Below are 14013 nucleotides of genomic sequence, written 5' to 3'. Positions count from 1 at the left end.
TTTCCGGTTAGAACGTTGTGGAACGTTGCATTGTGGAATGGAAAGTCTGGAAGGACCGCCATATTGGCTTTGTCACTCGGGTGCCATTATCTTTTCAACACGAATATTTGCTGGCTAAAGAAATGGTCGAAATGCATGGGTCGAATACAGAATCTTAAAGGAATAAGATAACATCTTGATGGTGGTCTTTCCCGCTTCAAAGATCGTAAAAGACATAATAGGGTGACACTTTTTCCGAGAGGCCACGCGATGAGTCAGGAGAGTTTAATTTTCCTTAAAAAAAAGATGCAGTCGTGGTGAGTGGAAGCTGTGTTGTTGTCTGTTAAGGGACTGGGGGTGAGGGAAGGACCACATGGTCTAGTGAACACAACATGGCGTAGTCGCAAGGATAAATTTAATACTGTGTCAACTTCTTGTTTTTTCCTCGCCGTCTGTTTAATAGCCACAAATCTCAGCAGTCTCGCACATTAGCAGTGACCATCGTTGTTCATCTTGGGAATTACCTACGGAGTTTACTCTATGGACACTGTTTTGAAGTCATCGAAGCCGATCTTATCTTTACTGCTCGCCCACAAAACTGAAGCCTTACTTTCTCCGGTCGAGGGCACCCCTGCTTGCCGAGCTCTTGGCGACATAGACGAGCAGTGGCCCTTGTCTACACTGAAGGAAAGAGCGCAGTTTTCTTCTTAAACTGCCAAGACAGCTCATACTGACTCTGTTCATGCTCCAGCTGAATGTTCCTGCCTAGTTGTTCTGTCTCGGAAGTCCACACCCAAGAGCATCCACTTTCTGAAGAATTGGAATTGGATCCACCACTCACCAACTAAAGTGTGTTCTGAGGTCCATGTTTTTAAGCCTCCTCAGAGCAACCAGTTGTCCCCAACGATGATGAGCCTTTTGTTTCTTCTCTCTTGCAAGAATATAAAGACGTCTTTGATGAGACTGTTCTACCTGCAATGTCAAGTAAACCCTTTAAGGTCAACCTTAAACCTGATGCCACACCCTGTGCTCAACTAAAAGCACGGAAAATTCCTATCCCTTATCTGGATCAACTAAAGAAGCAACTTAATGAGATGGAACAACTTGGAGTAATCTCAGCGGGTGAAGAGCCAAGTCCTTGGTGTCACCCGATCGTAATCGCCCCAAAGAAGGACACCAATGAACTCCGAATCTGCTTTGACTTTACTTGTTTAAACCGTTGCATCCAACGTGAATATCATCTGAGCAATTCTCCTTATGAGGCCGTTACAAGTATCCCGCAAAAGGAACTTGCAGTGTTCTGCAAATTTGATGCTCACCACGGTTACTGGCAATTCCTCTGGCTCCTGAGTGTCAACCTCTAACCTGCTTTATTACACCCCTTGGTCGCTATGTGTGTAATAGGGCTGCATTTGGCATCAACAGCATCTCTGAATGGTAGAATTGTCGCTTGGACAAGGTCGTTGCTGGGCTAGAAGGCGTTCCTAAGATTATTGACAATATTTTGATCTATGTCCCAACTCTCTCTATGTTAAAGAAGCGTAGCCGTGCCCTCCTCGATCAGTGCCGTCAGCATGGTGTCACATTCAAGCAAGCGAAGTCACAACTTGCTTTCACTGAAGTAGATTTTGGTGGCTTTCACCTGTTGACAACAGGAATCCAAACCAGTCCGGACCTCCTGAAGTCAATTAGGGATTTTCCTCGAACAAGGAACCGAACCTCAGAGATCTTCGCTCAGGGTTTGGCCCGGTTAACCAGCTCAGTAATTTCTCCAAAGAACTTATTGAAATTATGGTCCCCTTTCGCCCTCTTCTCACACAGGATTCAGTCTTCCAGTGGCTCCCTGAACACGACCATGCCTTCGTTGAAGCAAAATCTCGCCTGAGTACCACGCCTGTCCTAGCATATTTTAGGGTTGATCGACAAGCTCTTTTTGCTACTGATGCGTCTCGTCTCAAGGGTCTGGGTTTTGTTCTCCTTCAGTTGATAGATGATGCGTGGAGACTTGTACAAGGCGGCTCACGTTTCCTGGCTTCTACAGAAAGCCGTTATGCCATGTAGAGCTTGAGGTTCTTGCTGCCTTCTGGGCTATGGAGAAGTGCAACATGTACCTTCATGGCTTACACCACTTCACCCTACTCACTGCCTATCAACTTCTCGATCTCATCCCAATCTTGAATTCTATGGGGATTTCAAACTTTGAGTATCCTAGACTCCAGCGACTTATGATGAAAATAATGCCTTACTTTTTCACAGCGCAAATGGGTAAAAGGAAAAAATCATTTGGCAGTAGACGCCCTTTTGCGCTTTCCTGTAGACCAGCCTCACTTGATGATCAATTGTGTAAAGCTCATGCTGAAGCAGCTGTGCACGCCTACTTTGCTGATACGTCGACTGAAGACCTGCAACTACATGAAGTTTCTAACGCCCAACACACCGACCCTCAGCTCTCTCGAGTCGCAGATTATGTCCGTTGTGGATTGCCCGACTCACTAGAAGAAGTATACGATCTTGCTAAACCCTTCTATCCTACTCGCCATCAACTTTACCTCGCTAATCCACTGCCTGGCCATTCTCTTCTCTTGATGAATGGCCGCACTGTCATCCCGCCGTTTCTTTCAGAAGAAGATCCTCTTGACCCTACAATTGAAGGGCATCAAGGCCTTGACAAAGCGCGCCGCCGTGCCCGTGATTTCGTCTTTTGGCCTGGTATTGATAGGGAAATCGATGACATAATCAAACGCTGTCACTTCTTCCAACAAATTGCAAGGCGCCACTCCGCCATTGCCCATAAATTCTTGGGATATAAGCTTGGTCTTGACCTTTGCACTCTTAATGGAAAAGAGTACCTCGTCATCACCGACTATTTCTCATTCTTCACTGAAATACGTGATTTAAAGAAAAATACGAATGCCACAATCGTTATCAAAGAACTAAAGGAACTATTTTCTCGATTTGGTAGTCCTGTAGAAGTCTTCTCGGATGGTGGCCCCCAGTTAAGTTGTAAGGCCTTCCAAGACTTAGGCAAAGAATGGGGTTTCCAACACACCCTCTTGTCTCCGATAGCTACACATGACCAGTCAAATGGTAAGGCTGAAGCAGCCGTAAAGAATGTGAAAAAGATGCTCAAGAAATGTGAAGCCATTAATCACGAGTTCTGGAAAGGAATGCTGGCAATCCATAATACACCACTTTCTATCGGAAAGAGCCCTGCTGAGTTGTTACTTGGGCGATCCTTGCGTGATTTTCCTCCACGCTTACCAAACCCTAAGAAATAAGAATCTTACATGATTAGAGTAAAGAAAAACGCAACTATGATCAACAGAGTGGTGTCCTCTCTCCACTACACCCAGGATCTCGCGTGGCGATCCGCTCTCGCAGCGACACTGACTGGTCCCTCCCCGGGGCCATTCTTGAACTCCGTCCACACCCTACCTTCTTGGTCCAAACTGTCAAAGGGTCAGTTCTCATCCAGAATAGAAGATACTTGAAGCCTGCACAATGACAGTGTTGTTCTGTAATTTACCCCTTTCGTTCAAATTGTACTGCTTTATCTCCTGTAGGGGAGGAGAGAAGATGTTGTATGGCCAACTCTGTGTTGGGAAGGAAGATGTGGTGTTGTCCGTTAAGGGACTGGGGATGAGCGAAGGACCACATGGTCTACTGAACACAACAGAAGCTACATGAAGACTTATTGTGACAAATGAAATCCGTAAATCGTTGGGTCAAAACTGGATTTGTTGTTTGGTTTTTGCTGCTCCCAAAAACGTACATACGAACCAACGGCTGGAAACCGGGTTACGTTCCAGGCAAGAAAGCTACAAACCAGACTGTGAGGAAAAGCAAAATCTTTAGTGGCGGAAGGTGAAGTCCACTCTATCGCCGCTATTCTCGAGTAATATAATTTTCTTCTTCATTGCCGATCATCCCGGAAGGATGTTCATCCTCGTTCACCGCTATTCCTACAATTTTTTTTTTCAGATAGCTCGAGTTCTTTTCAAGATTTCGAACTACCGTTTTCATTAAACCTTGCATCCCTTACTTGTTTCTCGCGATCAGCAATTAAAGTTTTTTTTTTGGGGGGGGGGGGGGGGGGAGGCGGGGGAAATTCGACCTTTCTTCCCTACAAGTAACCTCAAGTACGAATCGACGTCTTAGCTAGTGTGAGCCGTGTTTCTGCCTTGCTAATTGCAACTTAGCATGAAAAACTGGATCTTGCTCACTCAGCCGATGTACCTTTTTCCAGAGAAACAGGACCGGGACCATTAGTTGTATTGTAAAAGGAGTGATAAGAATGCCTGTCACGTTGACCGTGAATAGTAAAACATCCCCATTACCAAAACACGTACCACTTGCTGCCTTAGCGGGATTAAAATATGGGAGGCAAAATTTATCCTGGGCGGAAGTCGCAAGAGAGTGAGGAAGGCAAAGCGGAACGTCACCGAAGAGGAGGAGAGAGGATAAAAATTTCTTGCAGTTGAGGCAGAGTATGGCAAGCCGATTTTAGCAAAATTCAAAAATGGGTTTTCATTCAATTTAATGGATATTTTATTCAATTCAATGCGTATATTCAATTTAATGATCTTGAGACTTCGTTCCGAGTAGTCAGCGGAGTGCCACAACGAATTCGACGAGATTCGCCACATTGACTGAAGTAGGAGCAGGAGAGAAGGACTCTGTGAAAAGCAAAGAATTTCGTGTAAGGATAGGGATCCCGATAATGGCATCCGAGAATGAGTCATTTAACTTGGAAAAAGCAGAGGTTATTTGCCATGAAGAAGTGGTAGATCTAAGCAATGTGGAAACACGTTTGATCGTAGTCGATCGAGCCCTGAGCTTCCTCAGAGAACTGTACAAGCCCGCAAATGATCCCCGGACCAGAAATGATCCCCAAATTGAACCGCGAATAATCCCCGGACGGGAAATGATCCCCAGATTGGACCACAAATGATCCCGGATCGCCTCATAATAAATATAGAATGGAATGGACTCAGATTTGGACAGTGGACTTCAACTTTATAGCATTCATTTCTTATAACACCAGTCGTTATAGTTAAACTATCTGCATGCAAATTTCACAACTTTAAAAATTATAATATAGCAGCACAGTACAACAGAACAATTTGCCTATAAACTGTAACATGCATGTATATGATTTACTTATACCATTGCAATGCCTAAAATGTGCAAGAATTGTACGAAACTCTTCCAAATTAAAAAATTAAAGAGCGGGTCAGTTAAGACTTTCACTAGATTTTTTTTTTCGAAAAAGGAAGGAGAATCGGTCAATGCGCTTCAGATGGCGGTCAAATCTCGCCCACTATCGCCGCCTTTGTTCTTAATCGTTGTAGTGTAATATGTTGATTTTGTCTTTCGTTTTCGTTTGGCCGCTGATTGGACTCCCAGTCTTTCTTTAATTTTTTTTTTTTTCACAAAATACACTGACGTCGGCACAGCCCTGCAGAAGACCATTGTCCCCCTCATATGAGCCTTGGGAATAGCTGTCAATTTTCCCGCATTTTAGGCAAATTTGATCTTCAGTAATTCGCCCTTCTCCATACTTCAATTTTAAGTCTTCGAGTGAAGGCTATGGAAGTTGCTTTGATGGGCTTCATGGCTCACCAAAGGAATACTGTCGAAATCGGCTTCTTCTTGTCTATGGTTACTTGGGTAGATTACAGATAAGCCTTCTCCTTAGCTAGACACCGCAGCAACCGGGATATCGAAAATGTTCACCAGACCTGATAAGGCAACATAATCACCTCACTCGCGGGTAATGGATATCCGTCGGAGGTGCGTCTTCCACCCACTATGATTCACGCATTCTCTAAAGTGAATGCGTTCGGAATGGGAGTGGCTGGGTTACTTCGGGGAAAGCTCACTACAACAGTGCGTGCGAAATTGTGGTACTCTCTGAGCAAGTTGGCCTGTTCCAGTTAAGTATTTTTGAGTTGCAATTTCAAAATTTGTTTCGTATTGTTCGCCCTATTTGAAAACTGATGATGAATTTCGTACAATTCGTGCACATTTAAGGCGTTGTAATAATGTAAGTAAATTATGTACGCAGGCATGTATGTTCCAGTTATAACTAAATTGTTCTGTCGCACTGAGCTGCTACATTATAATTTTTAAAGTTGCGAAATTTGCATGCAGATAGTTAATAATATAACTGACTAAAATTTTTAAATATAACGACTGGTGTTATTAAGAAAAAAATTGTTATGTATAAAGGTGAAATCCACTGTCCAAGTTTGAGTCCACTCCATTCTATATCTATGGTAAGGCGATCGGGGATCATTTGCGGTCCAATCTGGGGATCATTTCCCGACCGGGTATCATTTGCGGTTCAATTTGGGGATCATTTCGGGCCGATACAGTTCTCTGAGGAAGCTCAGGGCTCGATCGACTACGATCAAATGTGTTTGCATGTTGCTCAAATCTATCACTTCTTCATGGCAAATAGACTCTGCTTTTTCCAACACTGAATTTATAAAGATTGGTAAGTCTTCTAAGTTGAATGACTCATTCTCGGATGCCATTATCGGGATCCCTTTCCTTACACGAAATTCTTTGCTTTTCACAGAGTCCTTCTCTCCTGCTCTAACTTCAGTCAATATGGCGAATCTCGTCGAATCCGTTGTGGCACTCCGCTGACTACTCGGAACGAAGTCTCAAGATCATTGAATTGAATATACGCATTGAATTGAATGAAATATCCATTGAATTGAATGAAAACCCATTTTTGAATTTTGTTACAATCGGCTTGCCATAGCAGAGCGCGTATTTTTGGAAAAGAACCAGAATAATCAGTTTACTTAAATAGGCAAAACGGGATCCCTAGTGAGCCATCCGGTAATGAGCCGATTAACAGATCGTGTTTGTAATAGGTATAAAAATGGATTTCGTTATTATTTTAGCACTGAATGAATAATCTCATTTACGAGACTAGCACGCAAGAGACAAGCTAGAGAAACCGTTTTCTTGTCCAAACATTAAAAGTGTAGTTGGAGTATCCGCGAAATAGAAACGGAACTTTTAAATCAGTCTTTTCAATTGAACGAATTGGACTCAACATAAAATGACAATGTTTTCCAGCTCCCTCATCCCTCTCACTTATTAATATACCCGACTCTGTTTGGTATACCCTACCATCTACCCGCCGATTATACCTCTCCACCCCCATTACACACAACTGAAAAAGGTCAGACACAGTTCCATACACGGTTTTAGGTTACTACCGAATATTGAAAATTTTCAGGCAGTTCAGACAGATGTTCTTCACAAAAAGGTTTTCTTTATTCATTGTTTCTTTAAAATGCATTGCATGGCGTACATTATACATGACCGTGAATCGAATGTTTAACGCTCGGATTTCGGGCGTTTCTCGACCCAGGCCTTAATTTCAGGCACGGCGAGCACGCGCTTATAATGCTCCACCAATAAAGGGAATTTCTCGAGTGGATCGGGAACTTTTGGCTCCCCTTTAGCATGAAAACTGTTGAAGAAGTCAAAGAACGTGATGTCGGCATAGGTCAGCTATAAGAGAAGAAATATAATGTTAGAGTCACATTGTTGGCATCGTGCCATATTAGCACACATTCAGCCATACAATTCACCATGGCCAAAGCAAGCCATAGAACAATTCATTAAGATACTATCAGACATGCTTTAGACATCTGACGAATGTTTCTACGCCATATATTTAAGTTAACTCGATTTTCAAAAAACTATGAAAATCCTGTTCAACCCTATGCCATTCTTGCTGAGAATAACACAAAGCTAATGATCAGTCTAAACTAGCAAAATAGGCAGCCGGAAGATTTCGTTTTATTTAAGAAGTCCTATTTTGTGGTATTTAAAATGAAAGCGCATCATGGCAGTTGATATCTTTATTGTACGCTACTGAGTTACAAAGCACAAAGCAAAAACAACAAGCTTAGCTTGCGAACCTTATCAGAAGCATGAATCCTTGTGATTCTGTGAACATTGCACTTTCAAGAGCAGATCATCCATGAACTGCTCAATTACTCCAGCAGTCAATGATTATGTCTCTGAGCATTCGTATTCACACCAAGGTCAAAGATTGTACATGTATTCCAGGGCCGTAAATAGGATTTTTTTTCTGGGATGAAGGGGGGTGTTTCAGCCCTACACAGACGGTTACCTTTAAGACAATTTAAGAAGACAAAACACACTGAATTTACATTGAAGGGAAATTTTTTTCAGCCAATTAATGATTCGGGACCAATATAGCTACCGTAAATAGCTCAGCAAACTCAAACACTATGTTAGAAAAAGAATTAGGTTTTTTCTGGCGTAGGGAGCTGCCCCCGTTGCCAATCCGCTATGTACGGCCCTGTATTCTTTGCCTCCTGTGGGCTCCCATTATTCCTTACGAGAGCTAACGCTCAGTGAAAAATGTACCGGGGTCAGTTTACCTAGCACTATAACATGAACTGCAGATCCATCTGATCCATCAATTGTAACATTAGTGCTAGCAGCCAAAAATCATTGTGTCCTATATGATAGCTTGGATAACAGAGGTCCTGACTAGCCTGGAAGCACGCTCGCTTGAATTCTGAGTTATTCTTTCATCCAAAGTCTTCAGCCAGCACGCTAAACACGCCCACTTCAAAGTCAGGCACCAAGAGATCGCTGCACGAATAACCCTGGGATTAAATGATCCTGAATCTGTTAGCCTACTAGAAGGGCATTTGATACTAGGTACTTTGAATCTCTTACCTTGTCACCCAAGAAAAAGCCTTTGCCTTCATTTCGGCTTTTAAGAAGAGCCTGGAATTTCTCAAGTCGAGCGGGAAGGGTTGTTTCAAAGAACTCCTTCGTTAGTTCCTCCTAAAATGAAAGAAAAATTTTTCACGGAGTTTATAACTATAAAGAAGTCACTTAAATCATAATTTATCCTTGCGTTTGTACATACTGTGGATTCTTAAGAACTTGAAAGGTACGTCTTATCTGCCTTATCCTTAAGAACTTAAAAGGTACGTCTTATCTGCCTTATCATATTTTGATACTAAGAAGCCACCATGGATGTTAAAATATCCTTCCATAGAAGAGCTCCATTGGCAGGCTCGATTTCCGCCGCCCACTCGGGTCCGGGAAAGCCCGGACCCGAGTGAGCGGCGGAAATCGATCCTATTCCTTTAGAGGCCAAAGACCAACGTCAGTGAGGTCTTACAGTGCTGTAAATTGGTTTTGCTCCTCCAAAAATCTATGTACTGTTCACTCGTTTTGACCAGATCCATGCTCACTACACTAGATTTTCAACGTCGAGTAATTTTCATGTCCAACTTTCAAGACTCAACCAACAGCTGCTGCCCTTTTCTAGAACTAGAGCCGCAATTTGGAATATAACTCCTCCTCAACTAGGTGAGTTACGTAAAACACTTTTCAAGCATAAACTGCATGTATTGCTCTTAAAGGTTCTGGAGACTGATGAAGTGAATGTTGATTTAAACGCTGTTACTCGTGTCAATACTATGTCACTACTTAGTTAGCTTGCATTTAACTTTCTTAATAATAATTCTTCATTTAGGTGATTTATTTATTCATTTATTTTCCTATTTAATTATTTTTCTCTTTGTTAAATGAATTTATTTGGTGTAAACAACTACCAATGCTACCCACCTCGAATAGCCCTTGCTAACTGTGGGTAACATATTGTAATAAGTCTTTTTTTTTTATAATAAATTGTTGTAGTTGTTGTTGTTGTTGTTGTTGTTGGAACATTTGACTAAAATCAAGGTTAGTGTATTAATTTTCACTAACTGTGTTCCAGTTATTCTTTAAAGTCATTGTAATAAACATTTGAAAAAAATACACAGAGAAATAGTCGGTATATATATGTGTATCGTCGAAACAACAACAGTTATAGTATGCTGGTATTAACAGACTTGGCCTGATTCGGATATTTCGGGTAAAGATTGCAAAGTTGGCAAAATACCTTTTTGGATTCATCTTTCTCATAAAACATAGCATTGGCCATAGCAGAAAGCAAATCAGTGACACCATCAGTTATCATGTCTGCTACTGCTTCATCATAACTATCACCAGGACTCAATCCTAACATAAAACAAAATGGTATAGAAATGTGGCTACAACTTATCACACGGAGCTCGAAACACGTTATGTGAGATATAGTGGATCACGAGCAGTTGAGCTCATAGTACCGATGGCCAAAATATACTGATATAAGAGACGGTCCTAATAGGGAAGGTTTCACCTTTTTTAGTAGCACTTTAACCACTTTAATACATAACATATTTGAATCAATGAAATCATTAAAATAATAATTCAGTTTTGTTAACAATAAATAACAATTATTCACCGAAGTGGAGGTGCATAGTGATGGATATTTACCGAGCCGTGAAATGTTTTAGTATATACCACACAAACTGAATGACTAGTGAACCAAAAAAGTTTTAATCCTGAAAATATACCGACAAATGGTATGAAATTTTAAAATCTCGTGCGTCACGTGATAAGAGATTTCTTATTGTAGAAAATTCCGTCTCGCTTTCTTGCAGACGAATAAGACTTTTGGAGACACTTGTTTAGTTCCTACGGTGTCATTTCTTCCATTTTTCTGTAAATGTCGTTTTGTTGTTGAAACCATGCTTAAAAATTTAGATGTTTCATTGTTTTTAATGTAATTTTAGTGTTTGGCAGTTTTCGTAAACAAGGAATTGTATTTTCGTTTTTTGCTTTAGAATTTGAGGTTGAAAAGTTTAAATAAGTTACTATTTAATGCCGTCAAACCAAACTTTGTTGCTATTTATGTATTTTTTTTAACAGCCGCCTCGTTTATCTAAATAATTTTCTCCTAAGTAACCGTAGAGAAACGGGAAGCCGTCTTGTTTCTCTTCGGCCGCTCGGAGACGAATGGAAATGGATTGCAACTTGGAAAGGATCGCCAATCTGTTGAAATGTCTAGTGCAAGATTTTGAGCATATCCGAAACACTCTCTATACTTAGGTTTATACCCAATTAAGGTAAGAAACATATTAAACAAATTCTGAGAATTTATATAAAATCTATGATGTCGGACTCCAGCGTAAGCTGTGGAGATCTTCATTTATCTCTGCCCTAATTTTGGATTTTGGTACTTTATTTTATGGTTCTACAGGAATGACATTCTTGTTATAACTAGTACCTGATTTCTTGCATATGTACTTCATGATTGCCCCTGATGATGCAAGGATTTTTCCTTCAGGAGTCACCAGAAATGGCATTTGTCCAAGGGGAGGCCTGCCAGCTGAAATGAGACCAGAGTAAATGTTTAATGCTTCTTAAATGTATTATTTTCTTTACTTGAGTATAAACAATAAGGGAACTTATTCATAGATGTCACTAGCAAATAAAGAGTTAAATGAAAAGATAGGTTATAACAATTCTATAATTTTACCTGAAGACATCGACTATAATTATGAATTACTTGCAATATCTTTCAATTAAACACACAAAATTCACATTTTGAGTGTTTGACGTTTTGGGTTTCACAACTGGGATGAAGGGAAATTTAACTTAACCACAAATTTTAAGTTTGGCTCAGTTTCCATCTCTTATTTCATTTCAAACGAATTTTTTTTTAATTATATGGAATTTTTTATTCTTTTCAGATCATGTAAGATAAACGATAGACCGAGTAGATTCATCGTGTCTTTAAATTTTGACAACAATGAACAAAACCAAGATCTTAAGTGACAGTTATATTTCGGTATAAACTATACCATCACCAGACTAAAAAATGCATACAAAATAGTGACTCAAGGTATACTCAAGAGAATAGGCAGGGTTCCCTGCTGGATTTTAATCCTTTGTAAAGTGATGGCGATTGGCGCTTGATGTGGAAGGCCCCTTTATATAATAGCAATTTTACAATTGCCGTCGTAATCCAACACCGTGGTCTTGTTCTGAACTACATTGATTACATAGTCGTTGTTGCCGGAAATAGTTGGTGTAGTGATGTTATTTAAAGTATTTCCGTATAGTCAGTAAAATATTCTCTAAAAATTACATTCCCAAAGTTTCACATCAAATTTCTACATCCAGTGCTAGTAAAACCGATCATTAAATATACCAAAGTAATAACTTCGATTGAAAAGAACATGGTTAAAAACTCCAACCGACAGGAGATAGACCAGCTAGCTATTTACAAGCGCTGCAGAGGAATTCCACTCAGGTCTACCAAGAAACAACTTTAGCTAATGGTTAGAACTGGACTTGTATCCGCGACCTCCGGCACCCTAACCATGTTTTCATACAGAGTCCGCAGGCACACTAGAGTGTTATATGACGTTAACTGATAAATTATACTAATACCTCAAGTTAATCATTTAAAATTTGACCCTAACATCCATAACATGATCCTAAATTTATAACTAAGTTTTGCAGTTAATTATTAACAGCCAATTAAATGATAACTGACATATGGCCTAAAATTTAACTGACAACTGACATTTGGCCAAAATTTTAACATTTGCATACCCCCATACCCTCCTTGAATTATGACTAGGCAATGTGCTAAAATTACTCATTTTAATTATCATATTCACACATCGACTTCGTTACTGACTTAATACCTTGAATATAACAATACAAAAACGCGATTAAGGGATTGAATAAGAATGACAACTTCATCTTTACTTCACTTTGCTACGTGACATCTAACGTCTAAGCTGACGTAAGCTGACTAAGCATTTAGTTCGACCGCTTATTGAGCGCGGATGGCCAACGTTAGGTTTTCATTGCGTGACATACAAGCTGGAAAGCTAATTATTATGCACATATTGTGGGCCATTGTGAGCTACAATGCAAACAGCGAACCAAATGAAATGGCTTCACCCCACCGAGAAACACGGAAACATCGATGAATATCAAAAAATTATCAGTAAATAAGAAATGTCCACACAATAGAAAACCAGTGTTGGTAAGGCGAAACAAAACTAACCGATCCTTTCGAAAACCAATGTGCGTGCACTGTACGTGTGGCCGGGTGAATCTTAATAATGATCTGCCACATATAAAGATTAATTAGTTGTGGTACTTTTCTTCAAATAACATAGTCGCATTTCAATCTCTCCTGTGACAACATGTGAGTAAATCACCAAAAAGCTAAGCAGTGTTCTCGATCCGCACAAAAGCTGCGTCCGCACAGAAGCTACATCGGTACAAGCAGTGCAGTTCATAATTTTATGTTAATCGATGGATACGTTAAAAACTGAAGAAAAAAAATAGAAAGCGACAGCTAAAGGGCCAGTTAGTCGGGGGAAAGGGATTTTAGTGGGCGAAAGATGACGTAAAGCCAGCTAAATTTACGTCTTTACGCACGTAAAATTTACGCGACAGTGGAAATCCACCGTTACTCACATGCCTTCTCCTTTGTCCATTCCTCGCTTTTCAGTCGGATGTCCTCGAAAGGCACCTTCGCCACTGAGAAAGATAGTCGGCATTGTTCTGCCCTACCGCGGCCTTCAAAGTAGAAGAGCTTGTAACCCGACATTTTCGGTGTAGATTCTTTCCACTTGTCTCTAAATCGCACACTCTTCTTACACCTCGAGTGCCTTGGTTTGTCAACGAGCTATGACTCAGCTTTTTCAAGGGTCATGGATAATGGATTTAAACCCATTCCCCCTCTTGTCCCCCAACCTCGCCCGCGCCAAAATATATACGTCCGAATATATATTTAAAAAAAAAAACAATCTGGGGTCAATTCATAAAAACTTTTACAGTTGTAGTTTAACAGCTGGGAAGTTAGTTTGAGAAGCGTACACAACAACTAATCCAATGATTAGTTTAGGAACGAGTTCAAAACTCATTGGTAAAGACTTACAATGTTAAGCGGAATCGTAATGTACAGGAGCGTGCAATAACAAGGGTCCAGATGGTAAGTTACAAGTGTAAACTACTAGGGGCTACAGACTGCGGACTACGGACTGGTTGTAAAAGCTAGGCAGTAATTAGTATTAGATGCGGTCTGCTGGCTAGGTATAATGCATACTTCGAGATGTAGTACAT

The 14013-nt window shown here is 40.6% G+C and overlaps 1 protein-coding gene across 1 annotated transcript; it reads right to left on the bottom strand.

Moving 5' to 3' along the window:
- Nucleotides 1-7253: 7253 nt before the first annotated feature.
- On the bottom strand, nucleotides 7254-13616 carry LOC146450328 (glutathione S-transferase 4-like). Its single transcript, XM_085100467.1, has 5 exons — nucleotides 13366-13616; nucleotides 11150-11251; nucleotides 9941-10059; nucleotides 8722-8832; nucleotides 7254-7515 (listed from the first exon to the last, which is right to left on the bottom strand). The coding sequence occupies exons 1-5, from the start codon at nucleotides 13496-13498 to the stop codon at nucleotides 7339-7341; spliced, it is 642 nt and encodes a 213-aa protein (XP_084956593.1). The 5' UTR covers nucleotides 13499-13616; the 3' UTR covers nucleotides 7254-7338.
- Between the last annotated feature and the right edge of the window lie 397 nt (nucleotides 13617-14013).

The sequence above is a fragment of the Pavona decussata genome, unplaced genomic scaffold, assembly GCF_977016875.1.
Source record: "Pavona decussata unplaced genomic scaffold, jaPavDecu1.1 SCAFFOLD_468, whole genome shotgun sequence".
NCBI classification, from domain to species: domain Eukaryota; kingdom Metazoa; phylum Cnidaria; class Anthozoa; order Scleractinia; family Agariciidae; genus Pavona; species Pavona decussata.
The sequence above is the reverse complement of the archived record's forward strand: the minus strand, read 5'-3'. Positions and strand labels throughout refer to the sequence as shown.